The sequence below is a fragment of the Mucor mucedo genome (genome assembly GCF_025094135.1).
Source record: "Mucor mucedo strain NRRL 3635 chromosome Unknown EV154scaffold_243, whole genome shotgun sequence".
Taxonomy (NCBI): Eukaryota; Fungi; Mucoromycota; class Mucoromycetes; order Mucorales; family Mucoraceae; genus Mucor; species Mucor mucedo.
In genome coordinates this window covers 22,878-50,857 of record NW_026252527.1, presented here as the reverse complement: position 1 = coordinate 50,857, position 27,980 = coordinate 22,878, and the positions used below count along the sequence as shown (strand labels likewise).

General features: G+C 37.5%; 10 protein-coding genes across 10 annotated transcripts; 6 read left to right on the top strand and 4 right to left on the bottom strand.

The window, feature by feature from the left end:
• Positions 1–1,063: 1,063 nt before the first annotated feature.
• EV154DRAFT_147300 (uncharacterized protein) lies at positions 1,064–2,738 on the bottom strand. The gene is made up of 6 exons (XM_051594092.1): positions 2,458–2,738; positions 2,360–2,386; positions 2,269–2,303; positions 2,057–2,215; positions 1,929–2,000; positions 1,064–1,876 (listed from the first exon to the last, which is right to left on the bottom strand). The coding sequence occupies exons 1-6, from the start codon at positions 2,670–2,672 to the stop codon at positions 1,170–1,172; spliced, it is 1,215 nt and encodes a 404-aa protein (XP_051450575.1). The 5' UTR covers positions 2,673–2,738; the 3' UTR covers positions 1,064–1,169.
• A 340-nt stretch (positions 2,739–3,078) lies between these two features.
• EV154DRAFT_147240 (armadillo-type protein) lies at positions 3,079–5,229 on the bottom strand. Its single transcript, XM_051594091.1, has 4 exons — positions 5,116–5,229; positions 4,877–5,055; positions 4,655–4,815; positions 3,079–4,594 (listed from the first exon to the last, which is right to left on the bottom strand). The coding sequence occupies exons 1-4, from the start codon at positions 5,186–5,188 to the stop codon at positions 3,346–3,348; spliced, it is 1,662 nt and encodes a 553-aa protein (XP_051450574.1). The 5' UTR covers positions 5,189–5,229; the 3' UTR covers positions 3,079–3,345.
• Positions 5,230–5,837: 608 nt separating this feature from the next.
• Positions 5,838–13,073, top strand: EV154DRAFT_532172 (uncharacterized protein). The gene is made up of 8 exons (XM_051603872.1): positions 5,838–6,135; positions 6,192–6,317; positions 6,380–6,475; positions 6,538–6,689; positions 6,751–6,893; positions 6,951–7,147; positions 7,213–8,007; positions 8,108–13,073. Exons 1-8 carry the CDS (start codon positions 5,851–5,853, stop codon positions 13,031–13,033), a joined length of 6,720 nt encoding a protein of 2,239 aa, XP_051450573.1. The 5' UTR covers positions 5,838–5,850; the 3' UTR covers positions 13,034–13,073.
• A 769-nt stretch (positions 13,074–13,842) lies between these two features.
• EV154DRAFT_607975 (uncharacterized protein) lies at positions 13,843–15,566 on the top strand. Its single transcript, XM_051607650.1, has 3 exons — positions 13,843–14,161; positions 14,229–15,280; positions 15,337–15,566. Exons 1-3 carry the CDS (start codon positions 13,870–13,872, stop codon positions 15,538–15,540), a joined length of 1,548 nt encoding a protein of 515 aa, XP_051450572.1. The 5' UTR covers positions 13,843–13,869; the 3' UTR covers positions 15,541–15,566.
• An 857-nt stretch (positions 15,567–16,423) lies between these two features.
• On the top strand, positions 16,424–18,320 carry EV154DRAFT_532169 (camp-dependent protein kinase 6). Its single transcript, XM_051603871.1, has 5 exons — positions 16,424–16,746; positions 16,816–16,950; positions 17,000–17,442; positions 17,508–17,800; positions 17,863–18,320. Exons 1-5 carry the CDS (start codon positions 16,527–16,529, stop codon positions 18,218–18,220), a joined length of 1,449 nt encoding a protein of 482 aa, XP_051450571.1. The 5' UTR covers positions 16,424–16,526; the 3' UTR covers positions 18,221–18,320.
• A 274-nt stretch (positions 18,321–18,594) lies between these two features.
• On the top strand, positions 18,595–20,971 carry EV154DRAFT_474787 (dolichyl glycosyltransferase). The gene is made up of 12 exons (XM_051597967.1): positions 18,595–18,661; positions 18,739–18,828; positions 18,929–19,007; positions 19,082–19,275; positions 19,334–19,487; positions 19,543–19,675; positions 19,734–19,940; positions 20,013–20,152; positions 20,216–20,352; positions 20,429–20,526; positions 20,604–20,679; positions 20,738–20,971. The coding sequence occupies exons 2-12, from the start codon at positions 18,773–18,775 to the stop codon at positions 20,940–20,942; spliced, it is 1,479 nt and encodes a 492-aa protein (XP_051450570.1). The 5' UTR covers positions 18,595–18,661; positions 18,739–18,772; the 3' UTR covers positions 20,943–20,971.
• A 272-nt stretch (positions 20,972–21,243) lies between these two features.
• On the top strand, positions 21,244–22,816 carry EV154DRAFT_540943 (general substrate transporter; the record flags this gene model as incomplete). The annotated part of the gene is made up of 2 exons (XM_051604457.1): positions 21,244–21,440; positions 21,517–22,816. 2 exons carry the CDS (start codon positions 21,244–21,246, stop codon positions 22,814–22,816), a joined length of 1,497 nt encoding a protein of 498 aa, XP_051450569.1.
• A 1,491-nt stretch (positions 22,817–24,307) lies between these two features.
• On the top strand, positions 24,308–25,158 carry EV154DRAFT_432422 (uncharacterized protein; the record flags this gene model as incomplete). Its single annotated transcript, XM_051596671.1, has 3 exons — positions 24,308–24,336; positions 24,399–24,423; positions 24,604–25,158. 3 exons carry the CDS (start codon positions 24,308–24,310, stop codon positions 25,156–25,158), a joined length of 609 nt encoding a protein of 202 aa, XP_051450568.1.
• A 63-nt stretch (positions 25,159–25,221) lies between these two features.
• Positions 25,222–26,860, bottom strand: EV154DRAFT_147107 (uncharacterized protein). Its single transcript, XM_051594090.1, has one exon. The coding sequence runs from the start codon at positions 26,761–26,763 to the stop codon at positions 25,285–25,287; it is 1,479 nt and encodes a 492-aa protein (XP_051450567.1). The 5' UTR covers positions 26,764–26,860; the 3' UTR covers positions 25,222–25,284.
• Positions 26,861–27,155: 295 nt separating this feature from the next.
• On the bottom strand, positions 27,156–27,953 carry EV154DRAFT_607969 (60S ribosomal protein L16; the record flags this gene model as incomplete). Its single annotated transcript, XM_051607649.1, has 4 exons — positions 27,156–27,609; positions 27,669–27,785; positions 27,850–27,871; positions 27,936–27,953. The coding sequence occupies 4 exons, from the start codon at positions 27,951–27,953 to the stop codon at positions 27,158–27,160; spliced, it is 609 nt and encodes a 202-aa protein (XP_051450566.1).
• Between the last annotated feature and the right edge of the window lie 27 nt (positions 27,954–27,980).

Below are 27,980 nucleotides of genomic sequence, written 5' to 3'. Positions count from 1 at the left end.
GAGCATCTCATGGTACCTTCGAGAATCTTGTTATTGACGAGCGATCATACCATTGGATTGTATTATCTGGAATAAATGCATGACTATTGTTTTCTATATATTGATGAGTAATCAATGCGTAGTAAATAGAGTGTAATAGCATGTATTTGATTTAAAGAGTAATGCAATAATGATTTATAGAAAGGTTATCAAATAAGAAAGAAAGAATTGATGATAGAGTTATATCTGTATATAAGCTCGATCACAACACTTATTCCAACTACTATATGCAATTGATTGTCTTGTACACCCTCTTGCTAACATCGCGCCGGACCCGGATCTTGGTAACTCATGGCTTCCATCTCCGCCTTTCTTCAATGACCTATTTGTAATCTACCTTCCATTTGCATCGCTACAGTGGTAAGTCATATACGGTGGTAAGTCATATCAAAGTGCCAAGTCGATAGTCGTACCAGAGGATCAGTTACAAATACAATAATCTGCAAGTTTTTTCTGCCTCCAACTCCTGTTTTCCCTTAAATGCTCTCTGTAGGGTTTTTATATTTTCCCCCAAATTTAACATGTTCATCCTTTGTGGCATTTTATGCTCTATTGAGTTGAGCATACATTGTTGTAAATAATAAAATTAAATCTTTAATCTGAGTGAACTGAGCAGATAATGGTTTGGGTGTGATCTTGCCAACACAGAAAATTAACACAACGAGCTTTGAATCATATCGTTCAATAACATGTATCGCCTACTGCAATCTTTAACATCGTTTTTATAAATTAAACATATCGAAACGGGCTTTCTGGATATTTTTTCATTAGTCTCATTAAAAAATTTTCGTCCACCATTGCTTGTACCTCGATTAAGACAGGAGAAAGAGTTTTTTTGATTATCTAATTCAAGCTCATATAGAGTGTCGCTCCTTGTATTATTGAGCTATTCACTTGACATGACTCATCATCTACCAAAACGTAAATATAAATGTAAGTCTGACTCCAATCTCGTTATCGCAATCGTTGATAGGTAATATGGAACACATAAATATCTATATGGGACGAGCGATTGTTTAACTGTAAGATGATTTACATCAATAAGTACGTTTAATAAAATATATCATATTATGTATAACTGAAAAGCAATATAAAGTATAATTAGCGCCTGATGTAAAATCACAATGAAGTTAGTGTTTATGAAGAGAGTTATTATATGTCCAAGCGCCTTCGTCAAGAAAAGGTTTTCCAACCATTTCACCCAACAGCGATACAGTGCGCTTAGAATAATGATCAGAGGCGTCTACGTCCCTACTAAATGTAAAAAGCTTCGGATGAAAGTCCTCAGTTCGATGCGCCTCTCGATCCTTTCTAATTTTTCTTTGCCAGTTCTCAATTTTTGATTTTTCTTCATTTGCGACTGAATAATTTTTTTCTTTGAGTGCTTCTGTCACTGGACGCCATAATCGATGAGATTCTATTTCCGTCTGTTCTTCTAGTGGGGGTGTTTTGCGTTCAGCCATAGGTTCGTCCTCTGCATCAAATAATAACTCCTTTGTTGAAGACCCTGTTTTAGTAAAGAAAGATTGGCTGGACCATCTACCAGATAAGTCACAGTAAGGCTTGTTATTGTATGTGATATGACCTTTGATGCGATGATATTCGCCACCAAACCATGGTTTTGGAATAAATTCAATCACTGTTTTGGCACCAGAACTACTGGCAATAGTGCAGACACCACTTAGTTCCAGATAACATGAACCCGTTAATACTCCACGGATCAATAAATCAGGATAATCAATGACGTATTGCTCGTCAAACTTCTTCAGGTTAAGCACAGCGCGGCCTACTTGTTCCACTTTAATAGTGGTACCCTTGAATTTAGATTTTTGGCCACCTAATAATTATTAATATACGCACACGGTTAGAACATTTAAAGGAAAACTTACAGTGACCATTGAGAGACACACCCTCAACTTCATTCTCAAGATAAAATGCCGAAATAGGTGGGTGATGACAAACTAGTAAACTTTACGTAAGCATCCGATCAGAACCTATGATCGCCCATTATATTTACCTTGCTCACATATGCACTTTATATTGCCCATGTGACAGTGAAATTGTTCCCCAAGAATAGGATTGTAAGGCTTTTTCTCGGTCAGACCGTTAGTACAACGTGATGCATAACTACCCCACAAGGTTGACATAAACCATCTTGCCACAGCGAGCATACGTTCTATTGAATCATTTAATTAGATTTATTTCCTTATATGTTGATACAATTGTTACCTTCTGGATCATCTGAATCAGTCACAGCATTAAAGCTATAAAAAAAAAAGAGCATTAACAATCCACCTCGGGAAAAAATAGAAGGACGTACCAAGTTGGATGGTCACCCCAGTAAGTTCTTCATATTGAAAGAATAAAAAGAAATAAGTATTAACACTTAATAAAAACCCATTTATATTGAGTTATTACCCATATTCGAGCAAAGACAATCCATTTAAAAAGAAGGCAGGGCAAGTAAGCGAAGAGAGATCTCCCGTAAAACTAATGACGGTTTTCAGAAACTCTTTAAACTGTCCACCATAACCAGGCTCTGGGTCTTTGATACTCAATTTGTCAACGTCACTTACAGAAGGGGTTGTTTCTGCGGATCGGTGGTGGCTTTTACTTAATCCGAAAATTGCCATAGTGTATGTTTGTGTATCTGAAGAAGAAGCTTAAAATTATGGATTTTTTAAATTGCCTTCTTAAACAAAAAAATGATATTGAAACAGCGAAAAAAAAAAAAAAAAAAAAAAAGTCTTTCAGTTCAAGTAAAATGAATCAACCAATTTACTGTCACATACCGAAAAGAAGCTGATGTTTATATCATCAACAATGCTGAAATCTTACAATTGCCACCATGTCTGACCACAAGTTTATTTTATATTGTAAGGGTAAACGAAACCCATCGGCATTGGCGGAGTACCACAAGAATAATGCAGCCCAGTCTCACATATATATTGGGATCAGCCACCTGACGGAAGGGCTGTAGGCCATTTGATTCCCCTCATCTTTTAAGAGATGCACATGACATAAATAAAGATAAACAAATGATGTAGTGAATTTTTTTTATTGGTGATGAATTACGTTGACACAAAATAGTGAATTTTAAAGGGTGTAGGCGTGTGTGGAGAGAAGAGAAAAAGAATAGTCTAAAAGATCGATGATAAATAACTTTAAAGTAACCAAAATAAATGACACCATAGTATGATATGAAAGAAAAAGAAATGTACATGTTAATAAATCATCGATAATAAGGGGGATGTTTGTTGAAAAAAAGTGAGGGAAATATTACAGGTTTTTTTTTATAGTTGTTTTTTACTTGGAAAGAACTTCCAATAATAACTTGGAACCAGAATTGCTTTGAGCAGCTTCTTCAATTTCCTTCTTGTGAGATTTGAGCTCCTTCTTTACCTCCTTTGCAGTTGATGGTTCTTCAGCAAGAGCGAGGACAATGAAACTACCATGGTTGACAGCAAAATGAGCAAGGTTAGGCTTGATGACCTCAAGTAACTTGGGAGCAAACTCAAGAGGTTCAACAGCCTTATCGTTTTCAGTCTCGGCAGAATCAGCCTTGATCATAGCCTTGATAATACGATTAGCGAAACGATCTTCAATGATGTGGTGTTCATTTTCAACATATTCAGCACATAAGGCTAAAATAGATTCGATAGCAGCAGATTTGTCACCAATAGCATGAAGCATGATTTCTTGAACAACTTGGGAGGAAAGTTTCTCTCTCATGAGAGTATTAGCGTCATCTGTCACCAATTTGATCAATTGAGGAGATGTGGCCTTTAAAATTTCACGAGCTCTAATCTCAGGTTCTTTCTTACTCACTCTGATCTTATCACCTTCCTTTAAGAGTTCAACAGTTTCGCGTGATAAGTATCTAGTGTTACGACCAGCCAAAATATACATGAAGAAGCGACGACCAAACTTATCGGCAAATAATTCCTTCGCATGTTTACTTAATTCACCAAGAACAGCCTTAGTAATCAAAACGGTATCATCAGTGACATCCAACAGACGAAGTAAAACAAGGTAGCCATGTTCATCAGAAGCAATTTTTTGTAAGAAAGGCTTGAAAGCCTTAATAATGTTCTTACGATCCTTAGGTGCAGCAATAGAGAGACAGATCATAGCAACCCAAGCACCTTCACGGGTATGAACGATTTCTTGGAGAGATTCTTTGAGGTGACCCATCATTTCTTCACGGCCCTTATCATCAGCCAACATCATGTATTGGTACATAGCTTTGTGTACAATACTATTGACAATTGTTCCCTTATCCAAACACCCTTGAAGCATATCGGCCATAAATCTCAAAATAGAATCCTTCTTTTCGGGGAATGATTCCAATAAATCATCCAAGGTCTTGGCTCCTCCGCCACGATTGAATAAAGTCATTTCAGGACCGTAGAATTCGGCTAATAATTCATGTCTTTGAGTAGCGTTGGCATATTGAGAATAAAAGGTCTCGATAACTGTAGAGGCTTCTTTGTGGCGAATTAATTTACGGATATGGGTTCTAAATTCAGACAAAATGCTATCTCTTTGCTTGTGACTGTAATAATAGTAAATGGTTAAAAATCTGTTTTGTACGCAGTTTTATTCCTTGACTCACCAGTACTCAATAGCCTTAATAACGATAAATTTACCGTACATAGACTTGGAAAGTTCAACATATTTGCCCTTAAGTTCCTCGACAATTTGGTTTCTTTGCTCAGCATTACCTTTCTTGAGACAGGTTTGAATCATACGAGAAGCATCATGCTTGAAAATAACCTACAAGATGAAATTACAATGTTAGTCCAGGCACTATTTATCTATTTTAATGGTTACTTACATCCTGGACCTTGCCACCAATGATTTCCATGATTTTAGCCATCAAATTCTTTTGCTCTTCACGGGTGATATCACTACGACGGAGTTGTTCCCAAACCTTCTTGGCCTTTACCATCATCTCAAAGTTTTTATCGTGAGACTTTCTTGCGAAAAGAGTGGACTTCTGCTCATTACGGGCATCTATGAGATAAGAGTTAGAATCAGTTACATATCAGTTTTGTTTTTTGCTGTGTTACTTACCCATCTTTGACTTCTTGTTAGGTTGTTGCTGCTTTTGCTCGCTGCTGAATCTTTTTTCTCCAATCTCAGACATGTTTTTAAAGGTTTTTGATCTAGATTAAAGCAAGAACAGGTTTATCTTTTTTTTTTATAAGAATTTGAATGTCAAAAAAAGTTCCCGCAAAAAAATGGAGAAATCAAGTCACAGGCAAGCCACAATGGGAGAAATAATTAAGTTATCTATTTTGACAGATGGGAGCTCCCCCATTGTTTAAATTCAGGTCCAAATAGCCTTCAAGACACACAATCTCAAGTCGAAATCGAAATTTATCATTCGTATTATGTTTCTTTTTTACCAGAACTGAGAATTTGCTTATATGCTTTAATATAACTTGAACTCAAAAAAAAAAAAAAAATTCAAGAGTTCTTTGTTTCATGATGGGAACGAAAAATGTATTTAACTGTTCAGTGTTTGCGTATGACACAAAACAAATTGTTTATACCTCGCGGTACACTACAATGATGAACAATATTGCCATATTTAAATCTTCAGAATAACAACTGTAATAAATAAGGGAACTTGTTAGCATAAACGGATGAAATATTATGACCAGCCTTAATCAATTGAATGTCTACTTAAAATACAAAAAAAAACACGCGCATCAACGCGAGACTGCCGGAATCCGAAAAAAATTTACCAACAACGCGCCGTATTTTTTTTCTGTTGTTCCTTCTCTTTTTAAATAACTTATAATAATGGCTTCAAAACCCGAGTTTGGTGTATCCTCATCAAAATTTGGTGGCGGCCAAAGAGGAGGCGGTAATCAACGAGGAAGAGGTCGTGGAAACCCTGGAAACTTTGTTCGCACCACCTCGTCTTTTATAAACCATGGATTGCCTACCGGTGGCACGAACGACGTTTCTAATGTTGATCAAAAATTTGAGGATGTTCGTGTGTTGGACAACTTGGAGGTTCCTTTCGGATTTGAACGCTATCAAGAGGGACCAGAGCGATTAGGTTGGCTTCTGAACATGCATGAGGTAAAATATCAACTATTTCGGTTCCCTTGTTAACAGACTGACAATTACTTAATTAGACTTTAATGAAAGATTCAGACTGGGAAACTGGTAGATCAGGTGTCGACTTCTATTTCATTAATGATAATGGCGAAACATTTAAGACCACAATGTTACATAGTCCATATTTTTTTATTCACTGCAAGGTAATTAATTCAAAGTAACTGTAACTAAATCCTTGTTCGCCAACCAAAACAAATTTTTGTAGCCGGGTACAGAAGGAGAAGTAGAAGATTATTTACATAGACGTTTCGACGATACCATTGAGAAAATGAAGCGTGTCAAAAAGGAAGACCTGAAACAAGTAGGAATATAATTGGCACATAATCATTAATCTGTCTCTAATTCGTACTATTTTACTTACAGCCTAACCATTTAATTGGTAATACCCGTACATATATTCAACTCTCTTTTAGAAACCAGGCCGACCTTTACACCGTTAGACGAATTTTGATGCCTGTTGCAAAGAAAAATCAGGAAAAGGCAAATACCGTAGACAGTTATGCGGAGGTCGTCAAGTAAGAGTTACAACATGTCAAAGTCTAGGCAAATATTGACATTTTTTGTTGTTAATTTCAGCGCAGCGAATAACATTGGATACGAAAATCAACCTCATTTTGCAGCAATGTCATCACGTAAAAATCCCGAAGACACCTTAGATAATATTCTAGATATTCGTGAATATGATGTACCATACTATGTTCGTGCAGCTATTGATTTAGGTAACGACTTATAGATTAGTTTGAAAAAGATTGGATCGTATTGATAGTGTAAGGTAGATATCCGTGTTGGTCTTTGGTACATAGCAAAAGCGAGTCATAATGGCACAATATCCCTCACAAAACGCCCTGATTTAGTTCATCGTCCAGAACCTGTCATCTTAGCGTTTGATATCGAAACCACGAAACTCCCGTTAAAGTTTCCAGATGTAGCCATTGATTCCATCATGATGATCTCATATATGATTGATGGCCGAGTAAGTACTTCAAATATATCATTAATCCAACCAGTGATTAAATTGTATTTGCTATTTTTTAAAAGGGTTATTTAATTACAAATCGAGATATTGTTAGCCAGGATATTGAAGATTTTGACTATACACCAAAACCTGAGTTCGAAGGTCCTTTTACTATTTTCAACGAACAAGACGAAGAGGCCTTATTACGGAGATTCTTTGAACATATTCAAGAAGCTAAACCCACCATCTTTGTTACCTATAACGGAGATTTCTTCGATTGGCCATTTGTGGAAGGAAGAGCAAAAATACACGGCATCGATATGTACCAGGAAATCGGTGTTTATAAAGATGATGAAGACGAATATAAGTGTAAACACGCAACCCACATGGATGCTTTCCGTTGGGTCAAGCGTGATTCATATTTACCGCAAGGTAGTCAAGGCCTAAAGGCTGTTACAACTGCAAAACTAGGCTATAATCCCATGGAGCTGGATCCTGAAGATATGACCAGATTTGCGAGCGAATTCCCACAAACTTTAGCACAATATTCAGTTTCCGATGCTGTCGCCACGTATTATCTGTATATGAAGTATGTACATCCTTTTATTTTCTCACTTTGCAATATTATTCCGCTAGTGCCGGATGAGGTATTGAGAAAAGGTACAGGTACACTGTGTGAGTTGCTCTTGATGGTGGAGGCATTTAGAGTGAACGTCATTATGCCAAATAAGCATGTGGACCAAATTAACATGTTCTACGAGGGACACCTCCTAGAGAGCGAAACGTATGTCGGTGGACACGTAGAGGCTCTGGAAGCTGGAGTATTCCGAAGTGATATTAACACCGATTTTAAGACAGATCCTACAGCTGCACAAGAGGTAAAAAAAAAAAAAAAAAAAAAAGGAAAAAAAAGTGTTGTATTTTACTGGACCTCAAACATACTCACCTTTTTATTTTTTTATATATATATTACAATAGTTAATAGATCAACTAGACGATGCCTTGAAATTCACTATTCAAGTCGAAGAACAAAAGAGTTTGGATGATATTGCTAATTATGAGGAAATCAAAGCACAAATCAAAAAAGAATTAGAAGAGTTGCGTGATCGGCCTGCACGTCAAGAACCACCCCTAATCTATCATTTGGATGTTGCAGCCATGTATCCTAACATCATTTTAACAAATCGTCTTCAACCCGATGCTATGGTGGATGAATCAGAATGCGCCACTTGTGAATTCAACACAACAGATAAGACCTGTGATCGCCGTATGAAGTGGATGTGGCGCGGTGAATATTTCCCGGCTAAAAAGAACGAATATCGAATGATTGAAAATCAGCTGAGCATTGAAACCTTTCCTCCCAAATACCCTACTGGTCCTACACGTACCTGGAATGCCTTGACCGATGCTGAGAAGTCGGCACTGGTGCGATCACGTCTAACCGATTACAGTAGAAGGGCTTACAAAAAAGTGAAAGAAACCCAGACCGTGGAAAGAGAATCCATCATTTGTCAACGAGAAAACCCATTTTATATTGAAACTGTACGTGCTTTCCGTGACCGTCGTTATGAATACAAAGGGCTTCACAAGACATGGAAGGGGAAACTTGATGTCGCTTCAAAAGATGGTTCAGCTACCAAGGTCGCAGAGGCCAAAAACATGATCGTCCTATATGATTCTCTTCAATTGGCTCACAAGGTTATTCTGAATTCCTTTTATGGTTATGTTATGAGAAAAGGTGCTCGTTGGCATTCCTTAGAAATGGCGGGTATTGTTTGTTTAACTGGTTCAAAAATTATTCAGATGGCTAGACAGTTAGTAGAACGCATTGGTCGTCCACTTGAATTGGATACAGACGGTATTTGGTGCATCTTGCCTAAAAGTTTTCCTGAAACTTTCACGTTTAATTTAAAGAATGGCAAAAAATTCCGTATCGACTATCCTTGTACCATGTTGAATCATTTAGTCCATGCCCAATTTACCAACGATCAATACGAAAGACTTTCCAACCCAGAAACATTTGAATACACCGTTAGTAAAGAGAACAGTATCTTTTTCGAAATTGATGGCCCTTATAAAGCCATGATTTTACCTTCTTCCACTGCTGAAGATAAGTTACTTAAGAAGCGTTATGCGGTATTCAACGATGATGGTTCTCTTGCTGAATTAAAGGGTTTCGAAATAAAGCGTCGTGGTGAACTCAAATTGATCAAGATCTTCCAGTCTGAAATCTTCAATGTTTTTTTGGATGGTACAACGCTTGAGGAATGTTACGCAGCTGTGGCCAGAGTTGCGGATCGATGGCTCGATGTTTTGTTCAGTAAAGCGATCAATTTAGACGATGATGAACTATTCGAACTGATTTCAGAAAATCGAAGCATGTCTAAAACACTTGAAGAGTACGGTGCTCAAAAATCGACATCTATCACTACAGCCAAACGTCTTGCCGAGTTCTTAGGTGACCAAATGATCAAAGATAAAGGTTTGGCTTGTAAATTTATTATTTCGGCTCGTCCTCATGGTATCCCAGTCTCCGAGAGAGCTGTTCCTGTGGCTATCTTTCAAGCCGAACCTGGTGTCAAGAAGCATTTTTTGAGGAAATGGTTACGTGATAATTCCCTTGAAACTTTTGATATCCGTGATATTTTGGATTGGGATTATTATCTCGAACGTTTTGGTTCGGTCATTCAGAAATTGATTACCATCCCTGCAGCTATGCAAAAAGTTCGTAATCCTGTCCCTCGTGTTAGACATCCTGATTGGCTTTTTAAACGTGTAGCTGCCAAAGATGACAAATTTAAACAACATCGCATTACGGACATGTTTGGAAAATCCGACAAGCCGTTGATGGAAGATATGATGGATGTGGACGATATTGAAGAGCTGAATATTTCGGGTACTGCTACGGGTATTCTACCTAAAATTGCTAAAGTAACAAAGCGAAAACAGGCCAAGCCCATTTTCGATATCGATGCCCCTTTGCCTGAAGAGGATCTTAAGAGCAATATGCCTGATTGGAACGAAGATTATCCCGAATGGCTTGAGTTCCAAAAGCGTAAATGGAAAAGACAGCGATTAATTCGTGAACACAACAGAACTAGTGGAATAAGTAAGCAATTTCCCAGTCAAGCAAACACAGCTTCTAGTTTCTTTAGAAAACAAACAGGTTCGCTAGTCATGAGTGTATGGGAGGTCCTACAAATCGTCGAGACGGATATTCCTGGCGAATATCGAATGTGGGTTATTGTACAAGATCAAATGTTTAATATCCGTTTGACGGTGCCTCGTATCTTTTATCTCAATAGTAAAGAAAAAGAGCCTGCTGAAGTGATGAATCAAAACCCCTCTTGTGATATGGCCAAATGCTCTCGTGTTTTGCCCAGATCTCATCCTTGCTCGAATCTTTTCCATATGTCAATGCCTGAAATTACATATCAAAATGAGCTCAAAAAATTTTCGAACATTTTCAATCACCCTACTACAGAGGGTGTTTACGAAACTCAAGTACCCCTTATGACTCGTGCCATTTTACAACTAGGTGCCACTTGTCAATTTGACAGATCCAAAAACTCATCTACGCGTCGTCTTGATGATCAATTCAACCTATATGACTTGGTTAAACGTACGGATGCTACACCCCATTACATCAAGAACCCAAAGATGTTCCAATACATTTATCTTTTCCACGCCCATTGTGATTCTAGGCATTTCTTCGCTCTAGTTGGACCTACTATCCCTATATCACAGGTTTATGTGGTAGGCCTCTCCAAGAAAAACCAACAAATGCCCAACGTTGCACGCATGTATAAGGAAAAGTACGAGAGTATGTTTAAGGAAGGCAACCCAGGAAGTGATACTGTGGATTTAGCTAGCGAATTAGATTTCGAAACAACCTATTACGTTACAGAAACTGAGGCTCTTCGAGCAGTCAACAAATCACTCATGAAATACCTTGATTCAAGACACGGTAAAAGTATTTTGGCGATTAACTCCCCGCGCTCTTCTTCCCATTTGATTCAACATGCTCGTAATATCACATCGTTGCCATTTGTGCGAGTTCCTTCGCTACAGGAAGATAACCGATTTGATGCATTAAATTGGACTGTACCGATTGTCAAACGTATGATCAAACATTATTTGGATTTAAGCAACTGGATTGATGATAAAACATCTCAAGCACGTTACGCTAATATACCTTTCTGTAACATTCCTGATGATCCTTATTTGTTCATGTCGGATATCATGTTTGCACGAAAATTAATCGAAAATGATATGGTACTATGGTGGTCAGCTTCTAGTATGCCTGATCTCGGTGGTCGTGAAGAAGACGAAAATGTGAACATCACAAGTGAAATTATGAATACAGAACTCAGTTACCCAGGCGCATATGAGACTGTTTGTGTGGAGATTGAGGTGGTGCGACTCTGTTTAAACACTTTAATGGAAGCACCCGTCATTAATGAATTGGAAGGTACTTCGGGTATGGGTGGTTTTGATAACGCAAGTCATACATTAGATGAATACCAAGGGGGTGCTGTTAGCAATACCGCATCATTTGGTGAGAGCATGATTTCAGGAAAGACCTTCTCTATGCTTCGTGCTTTGGTGCTTCAATGGTTTAAACAGGCAGCAACAGACAAAGAGAACAAGTTTGGAGAGCATATGATCGATTGTTTACATCGCTGGTTACTTAGCCCGAGCTCATTTATGCACGATCCTGCTTTATACGGTCTTGTACATGGTATGATGAAGAAGGTCTTTATGCAACTGGTGGCAGAGTTTAAACGGTTGGGTGCGACCATTGTGTTCGCTAATTTTCACAAGATTGTGCTTACAACTAGCAAAGAAACTATTGAAAGCGCTTTACCTTATTTTGATTACCTATATCGATCTATCCAACGCAAGCAGGTATTCGAAATTCTCGAGCTTGACCCCTCTTTCTACTGGGATATTTTGCTTTGGATGGACGAGAAAAACTATGCTGGTATGATGGTCAGTGACATAAAGGGTCAACTGCAACATGTCGTAACAAAGAAATGGAACATTGAAGAATATTTACCTGCGGCAGCTCGTGGAATGTTCAGCAAACAAACCTCCTCCTTCGTATACAAACTTTTTACGTTAAAACGTGATTTTCCCCGCGACATCAGCAGTGTTATTAAAGAAGCAGATGATAATCGACCAGATATCCGTCTACAAAAACTCCAACTCTATATAAAGCAAGAAGTGGCGAGAAAGATGCTTCGTATGGTACCTGCTTTAGTTCGTCGTCAAGAAGAGCAAAATCATCTCCATGATCCTGATCTGGAGTTTCCTCAGTTAGCGGGATCGCATCTTCCCATGGACAATCCAGCGTTAGAATACGTTAAATCGGTGTGTGCTATTCTGAATTTAGAACCAAGAATTGAGGATGAAGTTCGTATTCTGAAACGTAGTGCACTTGAATTGGTAGGCGGATTAAGTGATTTTAGCAGTATTGCACAGTTCCGTAATCCCTGCGAATATTTCAAGCTGACCGAAGTTATATGTATTTATTGTAATTTCACGGCAGATCTGGATTTCTGTAGAGACAAAGAATTGATGCCCCAGAATGGCCAGGTTCAAGCATGGCGCTGTAAGGGATGCCACTGTGAATATGATAAATTTCTGATTGAAGAACGTATGATTGCCCAAATACAAAGATGGGTCACATCATTCCAACTTCAGGATTTACGATGCCATCGATGCCATACAGTGAAAAAGGAAAATCTCATGCTGCAGTGCGATAAATGCGGCAGTCAATACTCAAGTACCCAAAGCAAGCCCGAATTGGAGCGAAAAATTAAAGTGTTTAAAAATGTAGCAGAAGAGCAGCAACTGGTTGCACTATCAGAAGTTGTTGACTGGTGTTTAATGAGACTGTAATAACCATTGTTCACCATTGTATATATATATGTATATTATGTGCTATCTAGTGCATAAAATCAAAATTTGTCATATTTTTTTTTCACAGCATAATAAACTAATTTTAACATGAATGTCTTGTTGACGCATTACTGTAGCTTTGGTTCCGCTCATCAAGGATCGAAGGGCTGCTGTCTTTTATGATCCTGTTGAAGCGATGAAAATAAATAGCTAGTCGCTTTAGGAAGGACCTCTGGACCATACCAATTAAATCATTCTCTCATATCCATGTATTGCGTGTAATCTAAAGTTTGGATTTTTCTTTGCGGATGCAAACTATTCAAGAATTTTTTTTTGATTCTTAATATACGCTGTGTGTATATTTTAACTACCGGTAAAGATGAATTGTATTGATGTATCTTGTACGACATTGTTGATTTTACATGTAACATCTAAACATCTTGGACAGATACTTTATTGAGGTCAAAGGATCGGCGTATAATAGAAATCACATTGTTGTGTATATTTAAACTGCTATTCATATCAATGGCTTAGGTTGTTTTTAGTCAAGATCATACAATCTGGAATAAGAGTTGACAAATTAACATATGATGTTCATATTGCTTTTACAGATCTATTTACTTTGAGGAAGAAGTCAGAAAATCTAACGTGAGATCAATATTAAAACTAATTTGATGGTTAGACACACTTTTGAAGTAATGTGACAAGACGCAGTAAACCATATAGATTATTTGTACGACAGAGGTGGTTTAAAACGTTTTTTTTTTTCTTTTTTCTTTTTCCTTTTTTTCTTATCTATTTTGTTTATTGTTTTCTTTATTCTCTTTTGTATCAAAATGTCAGAGTCAAGTCATATCCAACCCAACTTTTTCGGTTCAGGATATGGTGAACAGCCTAAAAAAAAAAGCGGGGATTGGGTCGATTTTAATAATCCAACAGCTCCACCGCCATATTCACCAGTGCCCCATGAACCAACAGGAAGCTCAAGACCAACGACCCATCCAAGCGCACCACCGTTAGATTTTCCCAATTATGGTTACTATGGATCTGTCCCATACCCCACACCTAATACAACATCGGATGTCAATCAACCTACTTGGCCTTGGGCAGCACCGCCAAGTATGCCAGGTAACTTTTTTCTTGGCACGGTTTTTTCTTTTGTTTGTTTGTAGTTAAACTAATGTAGTCTTTATAGTACCCCCATCCAATTATATATCACCATCATCACTACCACCACCACTACAACTATCATCGTCGCCGCCTCCGGAAGTTAAAAAAAACAAAAATTGGTGTGAAATATCAGTCAAATACCTTTTTTATGTCTTTTGTCTCTTTTTAGTGATTCGTATGGTGGAATTATTAACACGCGGCACTGGTTATGGGGGGTCTTGTGCACATGGAGTCGAATGGTCTGATTTACCTCCCGAATTTAACTATAATAAAGGAATCAAAATTCGCACTGTAGGTGGACACTTATCCAGCGGACAGATCAAAATTCAAACTATTGGAGCTGAAGATCTTGAAAAGACAGGCAAGGTGCGTATGTCGGCATTAATTTTTCCGCCTCGATTAGCAAAGCACTCTGATTTGAGTTTCGCCATCACCCATTTTACAAATGGCACGAGTTTAGAACTTTATATTCCGCAAGATTTGGATCGTAATGCTTGTATTACCTTTAACGCTGTGATTTATGTCCCTGAGGGTACGCCATATATTGAATTGGACATGCAAAATACACGCGTGAGTGTCTCGGATGAGACATTGTCGGTGCCAGTCGTTGGTATTACCACCACTAATGCTCCTATTGAATTCCATGGCGCTTGGGAAGGAGAGGCATTGTTGTTGAGTACAAAGAATGCCATTATCGAGCTGACAAAATATATGTCAAGTAGCCAAGTAATCATGATAACAACAACCAATGCAGCCATTAGAGTGCGACAAACCCTGCAAGCATATGATACGATGTATATATCTACTACCAATGGTGCTATTGATGTAGATGACCTTATTTATTGTGATCGCTTAATTGAGTTGAGATCTTCTAATAGTCATATCAATGCCTATAATGTAACAGCCAGTATTGTCCGAGTGCTCACTTCTAACGGCCGTATTAATGTTGACCATGGTAATGCTGTTGAATTGTTCAATACCCAAACCACAAATGGTCAAGTTAATGTTCATGTTGACACTGGCGCTCACGCGGAAATGTCTATTCGTACTTCCAACGCAGAAATTACTGCTAGTTTAGTAAGTAATTTTAATTTAAGAAAACTTTACATGTACTCAACGGTTTATTTAAATAGCCTAGTGATTATGAAGGTCACTTTCTTTTTGATGCAGGAAGTCATAATAAGTTAACATTTATTGACGAATCTGGATGGTCCCAAATTGACAGTATGAATAGAGGTCATATATCAGGTAGACGCATAGAGCCTGGACACACAGAGGTGCCCAATACCCGAGTACAAGTCCAGACAACTAATGCCAATGCGCATATTCACTTTTAATAAAATGTCTATTTTTTAATTTTATTCTGTAAGCCTTATTTATTTCTCATCTGACCTGTTTTGATCCTCATTTATTTATTGAGTGGACCACAATAGGTAATGATATCAATAAATTCTGAGTCGCTTCATATTTGCGCATCCTGATAGAACAAGTTGTCGGGTAGATAATAATATTTAAATAAATTCAGCTTAGTGCCAAGGCATGAAAAGCGCCCAACTACCAAGATATTTTGAAAAAGGGTTTGTAGTGACATTCATGGTAAGAAAAAAAAAACCTTGGGTATGACTACTCACGTGCTTTTGATGATGTATTTGTGGATCTCTTATAAAGTCCCATCCATATTTATAAAGCACTTCCTGCTTGAGTATTCATTATTACCTTTGATAAGGAATTCGTCATTAAGGGTAGTAGGGTTTAATGTATATTGTACTGATCCTTGTCCTATTACAAGTTTTTGTAGATAATTGTCCACTAATAACTACGAGAAGAGCTACTTCTAATTTTCACTTTATCGGTACATAAATGTGCTAATCTCAATCTGGCTGTACCTTCTACAAAGGGAAATGAAAGCCAGCCAGAAAGGTATAACAACTTGCTGTGTGAGGAACGTGTGATCAGCCCGGCAATTCTGATTGGTTGTTGATCGTATCTCGATGATGATGATTGTATGGAATTTATAATGCATGACATCTGTAATCACCTTGTTCACGCTGTATTTTAATCGCGGGTTTACAATATCCCACTCTTATGTAAGCTTTAGAAGTAAAATAAGTGAGGCTTTTTGCAGCTAGATCTATAATTGCAATGCTTGATTTGGTATTTTTTTTTTTTTTTTTTTTTTTTGTTAGAGCGGGGGAGATTAGAAACGCACTGAAACAATGATGAAAAAAAAAAAAAAAGTTAAATCTGTGTTTTTTTCATTTTTCCTTTTCATTTCCTAATCTTTCACAATTTTTATCTATTCCCAAAAATAACGCATTAAAAAATGCCTACAGTTTTCAGTAAAATAATAAATAAGGTTGCCTGCCATACTCATAGACACACTGAAAAACATAATACTGAGAAGCATACTAGCACTGAACATCATCATGAAAATCACAATATATTCCATATTAAAGGCGCTTCGCCTGCTGCTGCTGCCATCACAACTCATGTTTTTGGATATAGAGATGGGATAAAAGATAATTATGTAGAACCTCCCTTAGGTAAATTATTACAAAATAATTGATTCGTTTTATACATTAATCGAAATATCAATGTATTTGCATATGTAGTGCCTCCCACCCAGAATACACCAACAAAAGAACCAAGTATCAGTCATATTATGCCTTCTCTTCCTCCTGAACCTAATAATTCAAACGGAGGCTCGTCAGAACAAAATACAAAATCTTCATCTCAAACTACAAACTGTAAGTTTTGACTTTCTTGGTATAGAATCCTACTAATAAAATTATTCAGCACATATTTATCCTGGCCAACTTCCTTCGACCCCGCCAACAACCCCGGGAGGTTCATTCTTAGTAGAAAATAATCAGCCAGCTCTAACACAAAACGAAGAACCCTCCACTCCTATAGACAATGACGTTACACGGCCTGATGTTCAGCTTAAATTAGACAACTTTGAAATATTGAGAACATTAGGAACAGGATCTTTTGGTAGAGTTCATCTGATACAATCCAAAATCAACAAAAGGTATTATGCTCTTAAAGTATTGAAGAAAGCTGAAATTGTCAAGTTAAAGCAAGTTGAACATACAAACAATGAGCGCGCTATCCTGCACAGCATTCAGCATCCTTTTATAGTCAATTTCTGGGGAAGTTTTCAAGATTCTCTAAACTTGTATATGGTATTGGATTACGTTCCAGGCGGTGAACTCTTTTCAGTCTTACGAAAAGCAAAGGTAACCGTTATACCCTAAACCTGGGTCACGAAGAAGACTATACTAATTATGATTTTGATACACAGAAATTTAGTAATGACGTAGCTAGATTTTATGCGGGTGAAGTATTACTAGCCATTGCCTATTTGCACAGTAAAAATATTATTTATCGTGATCTGAAGCCAGAAAATCTACTTTTGGATGCGCATGGACACATAAAAATCACTGATTTTGGTTTTGCCAAAATAGTACCAGACATCACTTGGACCTTGTGTGGTACACCGGATTATCTAGCTCCTGAAATTATACAAACGAAGGGGTACAGTAAAGCGGCTGATTATTGGGCTTATGGTGTACTTATCTATGAAATGTTGGCAGGGTATGTACCATAAAAAAAAGGCAATATAGCATGCTTTACTGAACAATTATTATACTCTTAAGTTACCCACCGTATTATGACGACAATCAATTTAAATTGTACGAGAAAATTTTAACCACAGCACCACAATATCCTTCATCAATCGATGCAACAGCGAGAGATTTACTTAAACATTTGTTGACAACCGACTTAACTCAACGGTACGGTAATTTGAAAGCGGGCTATTTTGATATTAAGAATCACAAGTGGTTTGCCCCCATCGATTTTGAAGAATTAGCTCAGCGCAAAATTAGGCCACCTCATATTCCTCACTTGAAGGGTGCTGGTGATGCCAGTAACTTTGACAAATACTCTGAGGAAATCTATCCGTATGGAATTCATCAACAAGATCCATATCGTGATCAATTCCCTGACTTCTAAGGAACTTCCATTTTATGTACATATATTTTCCAAATAGTTTGTTTCTAACACACACACACTGTATGTATTCAGATAATAAAAACATTGTAAATAGAAAAAATCAGTCAGGATATATTTGTCGTTTATATTCTTTTGTCACGATACCTGTGTCAGATAAACGTGGATAAGGATGTAATTTGACTGGGATAATGAAGTTGTAAGCACTACACACCCCGCTCATGTTAAATTGGGCTTCTTGCTAAATGACGCTTTTCAAATTTGGCTTAACGTCAAAATATGCTTGTCCGGAACTAAATCCAATCCAATTGGTCTAGTAGCAATACCAACGTGTAACCGTCGCGCGTTCAAATTATACTTATCATCCAGCCAAACAGGTCGCGTAAGGTGTGTATTTCCCTTTTTATAATCAAGTCAGATTCATTGACAATCTCAGAGACATTGGTAGGTGAAGGTTACATTAAAACTACCATTGAACTTTATAATGAACCAAATTCTCATTTTTCGGCCCATTGGTATAGACATTTGTGTAATTATTCAACTGTTTTTTATATTATGCGAGATTTAGTCATCGTCAGCACATTTATCAAACTACTCTTGATACCAGCTTAGTACGTTCGAGTCTTCATAAATTCACTTTGCGTACCGAGAAATAGATCTAAACAGCTTTTTTTTTCTTTTTTTTTTTAAAAAAAATAACAATAATAATAGTCGATCTACTGACTTTGAGGTTCACCGAAACTGGTTAGCTATCACACATAGCCTTCCCATTAACAAGTGGTATCTGGAGGTAAGCGTTTCACTAATAATAATATGGGGTTAAAATATAATTGTTTAACTCTAAATTATGGCATCCTTTTTTAGAACACATCAGAATGGACTTTGGATTACCCCCCATTTTTTGCTTGGTTTGAGAAATTATTGAGCATGTTTGCGTCTCTGGTTGATTCCGAGATGCTCAAGGTTGATAATCTTGGTTACGCTAGTAGTGAGACAATTATATTTCAAAGATTGACGGTTATTATCAGCGAATTGGTACTGTATTGGGCATTAGTGAGGTAAATATGTGATATAACACAAAACGAGAATTGCATATTAATTTAACACATGAACAAGATATGCCAAGTATTTCGGCAATAAATACGTTAATTGGGTCATAGTGGGATCTTTGTTTCTCCATCCTGGTCTTATAATTGTTGATCATATTCATTTTCAATATAATGGTTTTCTGTACGGTATTTTGGTTTTGTCAATTGTAGAAGCGAAAAGAGTAAGTAACACAACTGCTAGTAGTAGACATGTAGAGTTTGACTATCTATGTATAGGATAATTTACTTTTATCAGGCGTCCTTTTTGCTATATTGCTAAACTTCAAACATATCTACTTGTATATGGCGCCTGCTTATTTTGTGTACCTCTTAAATGCATACTGTTTTGTCAAAGTTAATGAAGAAGCAGGTATATAATGAAGAAATAACTTACTTGTACTACTTTACTGAAATTTTTTTAAAAACAGGGCATCAATTTTCTTTCAAAAGGTTAATTTTATTGGGAGGTTCTGTTTTAACCATATTTGGGATTTCCTTTGGACCCTTTATTTATTTTAATCAGCTTCCCGCAGTTTTTGGCCGTCTCTTCCCATTCACCCGTGGACTCTGCCACGCTTATTGGGCTCCAAATTTTTGGGCGCTTTATTCTGGTGCAGACAGAGTTTTAATTATTGGTATTTATGCTCCTCTCCTACCCCCTTTTTTTTTTCGTTTACTCAAATTTAAACTTTTTCTGCCAAATTAAGCTGCCAAGAAATTCGGATGGAGCTTAAATGAAGATGCGATCACTTCTATGACAAGAGGCTACGTTGGTGATACTCAATTCGCTGTTTTGCCTACCGTTGAAGCTATTCATACAATGATCATCACTGTGCTGGTACAATTGGTAAGCATATCCGGTCAGCACCTTCCCTTTTTGATATCGGATATTTATTTATATCGATTGTAGATTGTATTGCAGAAATTGTGGAGAAAGCCAACATTTAACAACTTTTTATCGGCTCTTACATTATGTGGATTTGCATCCTATTTATTCGGGTGGCATGTTCATGAAAAAGCTATCATGATTGTACTGATTCCCTATGGGTATGGTGTGATCATAAATAATTTAAGCGCTTTTATCCGAAACACGGCTTTACTCACTCCCGATAACGTTTAATAGATTAATGGCAGCCAATAGCAAGGTCAATCTACGCGTCTTGATTGTTTTGAGCGCCGCAGGCATTTGTTCATTATATCCATTGTTATTTCGCTCTGCCGGTAAGGGATAATAATTCTACTTTCAATATTAGTTAATCTCAGGGTTTGTTGAAATGATTAACTCCGTTTCTTATTAGAAACACCTATCAAAATTACTCTTACATTGCTATGGTTCTGTGCAGTGATACCCGGTTTAGCATACAGCCTTCAAATGTAAAGTTATTACTTACCCTTCATATTGAAAACAATTGATCTAAATCATCCCATGTAGGCCATTGAAAAATCTATTATCTGCCCTTGAAGTGAATTATTTATACGGCTTGATCGCACTTCAATTATACACGGGATTTATCCATGACATAATCTTTCAGGACAACCGCCTTCAGTTTTTACCCTTGATGGTGACAAGTTTATATTGCGGGATCGGAATCGTTTATGGCTGGGCCTACTTTATGTTGGATTACTTGATGACTTAATAAACAACCCTTTTTTTTGGATTATCAAATCGATTTTTTTGTTTGAGAATAAAAAGTAGATGAAAATGTGTACCTGTAACAGTGAAAAAAAAAATAAAAAAAAACCTTATCAAAGGCTAAATGAAAGATCCCCACAGTTATTCCTATATGAGGATATTCCAGCGGTGAATGGGCACCTGGGAAGAAGTGGGATAAAAATTTGATGTTCATATAAAACTATCCCCCATGCCAGTTTGGAATAGTTTTTTATTTTATTTTTATTTTTCTGTATATCTATTTTTTATTTTATTTTTCTAAAATCATGAACTCTTTGGAATCTAAATTTCCAAAGTACATGGTGTACTGTGTCTTTATCGCTTGTTTAGAAGCTTTTTGTAATGGTTGGGTCATTGGTTCTGCAAATGTTCCGGGTACCGTCACTCATATCTGTGAAAACGGTATGAATCAAGTAGCTAGCAAAGGTCTTCCCGATTGTTTACCTATGAATACCGCTTTATGGTAAAAACCAAAGATGACACTAAGTTCTTCCTGCCTCTATATACTTAGCTTTTTTTTATATGTATATTCTCATTAGGGGTTTTGCTGTTTCATCTTTCTGTGTTGGTGGTCTTCTTGCATCCCTCTTTGGAGGTGGTATCCAAGAGAGATATGGTCGTAAATTTACCATTATAATCAACAATGCAGGCTTTATTGTAGGTTCTCTTCTTTGTGCTGTCTCTGTACACCAGGCCATGTTCATCATCGGCCGTATTCTTTGTGGTCTTTCTTGTGGCCTTGGGTCATTAGTTGTACCCACTTACATAGGTGAAGTCTCTACCATTAAGGGCCGCGGCACAATGGGTTCCTGTAACCAGTTCTTAGTTGTGATTGGTATTCTATTAGCCTCTGTTATCGGTCTCCCTCTTGCCACCGTACCACTTTGGCGTATTAATTACGCTATCCCTGCTTTCCCTGCCATGTTTCAAGTCTTGATGATGCCCACCTGCGTTGAATCTCCTCGTTGGCTAGTCTCTAAAAACCGAATTCAAGATGCACGGGAGGCTCTTCAACGTCTTCGTGGCGATTCTAAAATTGAACAAGAATTTTTCGAAATCGTAGAAGGACAATTGGGTAGTGCTGCTGCCAACTTATTACTTAAAGGCATTGAAAACCAGGATGAAGGCATCAAGATTATTGATTCTAAAGATCACCCTGATATTACTACTGAAGAGAAGGGAGAAACAGGTGTTCGCTCTGCCATGTCCATGATTGAGGTCATGCGAGATCCAGTAACTCGTAGAATTGGTTTAACTGTGTTTGTTCATCATATTATTCAACAACTTTCTGGTATGAATGCTGTCATGTATTATTCTACTTCAATCTTCAAAATTGCTTTTGATGAGAACTTTGCTCAAATTATGGCAATTATTACCACTGTTGTTAACTTTATTGCAACAATTGCTGCTATCTCTGTTATTGATCGTTTCGGTCGTCGTCCGTTGTTATTGATTGCCGAGGCTGGTACCTGTATATTTTCTGTTCTATTAGTGATTGGTTACAAGACAAACACACCAGGTCTTCTTGTTGCATCTGTCTTTTTGTATGTTGCTTCTTTTGCTGTAGGTATTGGTCCAATTCCTTGGTTGATTACGTCTGAAATGACACCTACTGCTGCAGCCTCTTCTGTCGGTGCTGCTTCCACCTGTATTAACTGGTGTATGAATTTCTTAATCGGTCAAATCTTTCCCGTCATCTTTGCCGCCATTCAAGGTTGGTCTTTCCTTATCTTTGCCTTTATCTGTTTCTTTGCTTTTATTTTCACTTTCTTCTTCCTTCCCGAAACAAAGGGCCGCTCTCTTGAATCCATTGTTAAGGAATATGAAAAGTATAGATAATTTTTTTTATATCCCATTTTGTGCATACAACAATCATCATCTTTATTTTTTCATTATTTTATCTCTTACATGCTTGTCAAGCAATACATCAATAAATAGTAGCTAGTACCCTTTTTTTTTTTTTGTAATTTACAACATGTAGTTAAAATGCTAAGTTTCCTTTCAGTGAATGTAGTTATTTATTCTCTTATTGATGCTGATGATTGAAGACCTATTTGGTATGCACTAAATTAAACCTAGCCCAAATTGTTCCTTTGATGGTAAAAAAAAAAAGTATTTGAAAAATGGCATGTTGTTTCATTTTATTTAGGTTTGTTCTGGATACCCCCTTCCCCGCTGCATAATTATTCCTGAGAAGAAGGATAAAACTTCAATTGTCTTTTGTAGGGCTGGAAACAATCTACACAATTATAAGCAATGGCCTATTCACAATGTTAGAAAAAAAAGAGACAGATGTTTGTAAATCCAATGAATTCTACTCACTTCAAGATTGATATTTCTCAATTCCCCGGGGTGATCGGTCACGCCATTAAAGGTTTTAGTGCTTTCACACTGTTTACAATAGAATTCAGCTTTACATACCAATGCAGCTCCTGCAGCCGCCTCTTCATCTTCGTAAACTTCAATTTCTACTTCATTAAAGTGATCGATAATCGTAGTCAAATATCCTTTCGTGATATTTTGTATCTGGCTGAATGTAGGAAGTTGCATTTTATGATGTGGATTGCTAAAAGAAATTTTTTTTTGAGAGGCACCTATTTCTGAGCTATATATACATTTACCCTTATAAAATACAATGGAAATAGATTTAACAACGTTGTATATTATCCATTGTTATCAAAGACTCTTGTTCATGACCCCATTATTAAAATGTATTGTTTGCTGATGTCATAACAACACGCATTATTGGACAACAGTTTTTTTTTACACTTTCTGTATGGAAATAGTTGTATAAATATATCAAATGACGGATAGCGAGGTTTGTATATATTTATTTACTTATTTACCATGCAAGCATCATCAACACAACAGACTAGCAGCTATTTTTCTGTATCAAGGCAAAGTAAAACGGCGGTTAGTACAGTTATCCCAAAGAAAGTCGAGAGGAATGACTACATGATCAAGTGGGACATTGTGGTTTTCAACTTAAGACCACAAACTGCAGTTTCCAAATACGCTTGGTGCTACCTGACTGCATTAGATAACGGCTCATACTGCTCATTATTTCCGTACTTTTAACCTGACAAAGATTACATCCCTTGTTGTGTATCTGCAAAATCAACAACACAATGAACATATAAATTAAAAGGTATACATAAATTTGGGGCGCGGCTCCTTTGATAAGGCCATAAATCATGTTGCAATGCTCTAGCAGTTTAATTTATGTAGCCCGCATTGGTATCATGTCAGGTGCCGGCGGTGGTTAAATAATAATATATAATTAAAATAAAAAGGGGAACGGCCATGCAATGCTGACTCTATTTGTTTGCCATGGTGAAAGTCTACACAATCGGCATTGGGTAAACACTAATATATACAATTAAGACCGCGTGTAAAAAATATTCAATTGTTTTATATATAGAGGCCCATCTTGCTCTGGGAAAACAGTAAGATAAATAAACTCTTATCTTTATAGAATACTAACAACCCACCCAAGACTGTGACACGTATCCTGCGACAGATTCTTAAAAACACGGCTATTATTTACCAAGACGATTACTACAAAGTAAGGAAATCCCCCAAAGAAGGTTGACTCCCAAAATTAAAGCTAGTGTCTTTATTTGTAGCCTGAATCTCAAGTACCCATCGATGAAGCAACACAGCTTGCTAATTGGGACTGCCCTGAATCCGTCGATTTCACTGAGTTCGCAGAAAAGATACATTACGCACGTACACATGAAGGAACCTTACCTGAAGGTTTCAAGTCCAATGAAGAAAGCAATGTTCATGACGGTTCCAGTTTATTAAGCCCTCAGGTAGCGGACCAACTCGCTCACATCCTGGCACCTTTTGCGCAAGATCCCAGTGCAATTTTTGTCATTGTCGATGGATTTATGCTTTATTGGGATGATAGAGTATCGCAACAGTTGGATTGCAAAGTAAATATCACGGGCACTTTTGAAACACTCAAGTCAAGACGCGAGAAACGTCAGGGATACCATACGTTGGAGGGTTATTGGGTTGATCCACCGGGGTACTTTGAAAAGATTGTATGGCCTGAATATCTTCGCTTAAATGAACAAGCTGCTACTGTGGAGGATGTATTATCTCTGAGCACAGATGAAAATAGCATAGACGAAACTGCCTTAAAAGTAGCTGATAAACTTATTACCATGTTGTAGACAAAAGAAACAAAAAAAACTTTTTATTTACGGATGAGGAGAGAGAGAGGCAAAAAGAAGGTCTATTATAATATACAATTTTGGGGGTTTGGATTGATTTTTGGCAAAGAGAAAGAGAAAGAAAAATTACAGAGATTTTGTTACTACACCGTTCAGCCTGTCTAATAATTCTTGATAAGGTTCTATTTTAGTTGGATCCCTATTGGCAAGCAATAAGCGTTCTTTCGCTAAGGTTGCAACTGAATTAGATTGTATACTTTTTCTTGCTGGTGGTGTGGAGAGAGTTTGAGACATATTACTTAAGGATACAAAAGCTCCTAGTGCAGATTTGGTATCACCTAAATCAAGAAAAGCTGATACGAGGGTATACATAGTTTCAGAATTCGGCTTCACTTGAGTATCTTTCATAGATTTATATAATTGCTGTAAGGTGTTCAATTTCACAGTTTGTTCTGGATCGACTTCTTCATCATACAAGTGAAATTTAGTGGATTTCATAAAGGATCCAAATAAAGTGTTGTATATCGTGATGGTTGGTTTGATACCCAATGTCTCCATATTATAAAGCACTCGAATCGCTTCATCCCGTCTATTATCGTGAACCATTAAATCAATGTAGATCCTATAGCTTTCAGCATCTGTTATTGGCACTTGTTTTAGCGCTGGTTGTGTGGTTGAGTTGATCTTTGATTTATGTTTCTTCTTCTTCTTTTTCTGGTCCTTTGAATAAGCTTCGACCATCTGTTCAAACATGGCGTAGGTCCTGTCCTTAAATCCATTACATGCATACCCTGACATCACCACGTTCCATATCGCTGTATTTTTGGCCATGGTATTTAATCCGTTATTTCGAATGTCGTTCAGCATATGATCCATTCCACTCACATCACCCATCTTTCCCATTGAATGCAATAAAGACGAATAGGTGTAGACGTCAGGCTGAAGATGACGAGAAACCATATCATGATACAATCTCTGAGCTGTTCTAATATCTGACAGTTGCACTGCAATATCAATCAAAGTATTGAATGTCACGACGGAGGGTTGTACGGGTTCCTTTTGGATAATTTCGCCTGCTTCTGTCACCAACTCTGGTTTTTGCATGTCTTCGAATATTTTCAATGCGTCCAAGAGATGGTGGGGGTGTAAGTTGGGCACAGTTTTACCTCCCACCCAATGAATCAATGAATTGTATTCGTTTAAGCGTAACTGAAAGCCACGTTTTCGCATGTCGTCTGTCAGAGCTGTTAATCGAAGCAGGTTTTTTTGACTGGCACGAGCTCGAATGGTGTATAAAAAGATGTGGTGAAAATTTTTGCGAGTTAGGGTAGAGAGTAAGTCGTTGGTGTAGAGGTAGGTATACAAGGGCCAAATGCAATCAATGTCTTGTGTTGAAAGCGAACGATAAAAATCAGCAAGAAGCGCGGGTTTATTAGTGTGGACTTCGGTGCTTGTTTCTCGAGCGGTCTTCAATGGTGAAGGAAACAGGGTTTGGTATGATTTAGAAAAGAGAGAAGGTCTCGATAAAAGTGGGGGGAAGAGAAGTGTTTGCGTGCAATATATACATGGACTAGGCACGTTTAATCGATGCCAAAGCCTTCGCATCGTACTATTGGTAATGTAACTAGAAAAGGAGTACCTTTATTTTATTTTTTTAGGGCGTACTTTTTTGCTTGATAGTCTTACGTGAAGTTGAAGGGTAAAATAAAATAACAGGCATGCCACCCACCCACCACAACGGGACGTCACAAAAAAAATGTGACTCGGCCCCTACATGTTTTTTTTAAACAGCCGCATTCTATTCTTTTAGCTGAAAGGGCATCCATGAGGGGTTGCTGTCAAAAGTGCCTGGATAAAAGTAACCATTGTTTGGAACGGTGCTACATGATTCCATCAAAAGAAGAAAAAAAAATTAGAGCGTGACACAGAAATAGAGTATAAGGGTTTATGAAACACATGTAAATTTTTTATTATTTAATAAACAAAAAAAAAAGCTGATTTAATAACCAAGAGCGGCAATGGCAGAGTTGATTTCCTTGATGGAATCAGCCTTGGACTCAACAGCCTTCTTTTGGATGGCAGCGAGAGCAGTCTTACGTTGGTAGTAAGCAGCAGACTTGGCCTTACGCTTCTCTTCGAGCTTGGCAACAACATCTTGGTACTTCCATCCGACTTCGTGAGAGACACGACCAATGGTGGTGTACTTACGTCCGGGCTTAAGACGGAGGACACGAAGAGCAGCAGGGATAACCATGCGCTTGACGCGATCATAAGGAGCGGGGACACCTTCGAAAAGCTTAATGCGATCCAAGGCAGCGGCACCACGAGCAGTCTTGTGAGGAACCATACCACGGATGGCCTTATACAAGATACGAGAAGGAGCACGGAAATGGAAAGGACCACGGGTGGGGTTGACAAGACAACGCTTGTTGAGGTAAGCGTGGTACTTCACTATATATATTTGTTAATCCCTCTATTCTATCCTCTTCAACATACGTTAGTCTACATACACTTGTTACGGAAGAATTCACCAGAAACGTTTAAAGCTTCACATCTGACAACAACAACCTTTTGGCCGTTGAGGGCTTGCTTAGAAATGATACTGGCAAGACGACCCAACAAATGACCTATTCATTATATGTTAACCCAAGCCATTCCTTTTTTTTTTCTTTTTTTTTTTCTTTTTTTTACCTTTGCCATCGATAACAATAGTCTAAAAAAAACAAAAATACGCTACGTTAATAACACTTTCCACTTGCCGCGCATTCATCATTTACCTTTTCGAAAGTAGACATGGTTGAAATTTCTATGAGAAAAAGAGA

Excerpts from the sequence above, each read along its gene's own strand:
- EV154DRAFT_147300 (XM_051594092.1), bottom strand. The coding sequence starts at position 2,672 with ATGGCAATTTTCGGATTAAGTAAAAGCCACCACCGATCCGCAGAAACA. Across the intron at positions 2,001-2,056 it reads AAAGTGCATATGTGAGCAAG|TTTGTCATCACCCACCTATT; the intron begins GTAAATATAATG and ends AAAGTTTACTAG. Across the intron at positions 1,877-1,928 it reads TGTGTCTCTCAATGGTCACT|GTGGCCAAAAATCTAAATTC; the intron begins GTAAGTTTTCCT and ends AATAATTATTAG.
- EV154DRAFT_147240 (XM_051594091.1), bottom strand. The coding sequence starts at position 5,188 with ATGTCTGAGATTGGAGAAAAAAGATTCAGCAGCGAGCAAAAGCAGCAA. Across the intron at positions 5,056-5,115 it reads TAACAAGAAGTCAAAGATGG|ATGCCCGTAATGAGCAGAAG; the intron begins GTAAGTAACACA and ends CTTATCTCATAG. Across the intron at positions 4,595-4,654 it reads ATTAAGGCTATTGAGTACTG|TCACAAGCAAAGAGATAGCA; the intron begins GTGAGTCAAGGA and ends CTATTATTACAG.
- EV154DRAFT_532172 (XM_051603872.1), top strand. The coding sequence starts at position 5,851 with ATGGCTTCAAAACCCGAGTTTGGTGTATCCTCATCAAAATTTGGTGGC. Across the intron at positions 6,318-6,379 it reads ATTTTTTTATTCACTGCAAG|CCGGGTACAGAAGGAGAAGT; the intron begins GTAATTAATTCA and ends AAATTTTTGTAG. Across the intron at positions 7,148-7,212 it reads CATATATGATTGATGGCCGA|GGTTATTTAATTACAAATCG; the intron begins GTAAGTACTTCA and ends ATTTTTTAAAAG.
- EV154DRAFT_607975 (XM_051607650.1), top strand. The coding sequence starts at position 13,870 with ATGTCAGAGTCAAGTCATATCCAACCCAACTTTTTCGGTTCAGGATAT. Across the intron at positions 14,162-14,228 it reads AGCACCGCCAAGTATGCCAG|TACCCCCATCCAATTATATA; the intron begins GTAACTTTTTTC and ends TAGTCTTTATAG. Across the intron at positions 15,281-15,336 it reads CAGAAATTACTGCTAGTTTA|CCTAGTGATTATGAAGGTCA; the intron begins GTAAGTAATTTT and ends TTATTTAAATAG.
- EV154DRAFT_532169 (XM_051603871.1), top strand. The coding sequence starts at position 16,527 with ATGCCTACAGTTTTCAGTAAAATAATAAATAAGGTTGCCTGCCATACT. Across the intron at positions 16,747-16,815 it reads TTATGTAGAACCTCCCTTAG|TGCCTCCCACCCAGAATACA; the intron begins GTAAATTATTAC and ends TTGCATATGTAG. Across the intron at positions 17,443-17,507 it reads CAGTCTTACGAAAAGCAAAG|AAATTTAGTAATGACGTAGC; the intron begins GTAACCGTTATA and ends TTTGATACACAG.
- EV154DRAFT_474787 (XM_051597967.1), top strand. The coding sequence starts at position 18,773 with ATGCGAGATTTAGTCATCGTCAGCACATTTATCAAACTACTCTTGATA. Across the intron at positions 18,829-18,928 it reads CTACTCTTGATACCAGCTTA|TCGATCTACTGACTTTGAGG; the intron begins GTACGTTCGAGT and ends CAATAATAATAG. Across the intron at positions 20,527-20,603 it reads ATTGTTATTTCGCTCTGCCG|AAACACCTATCAAAATTACT; the intron begins GTAAGGGATAAT and ends GTTTCTTATTAG.
- EV154DRAFT_147107 (XM_051594090.1), bottom strand. The coding sequence starts at position 26,763 with ATGCGAAGGCTTTGGCATCGATTAAACGTGCCTAGTCCATGTATATAT.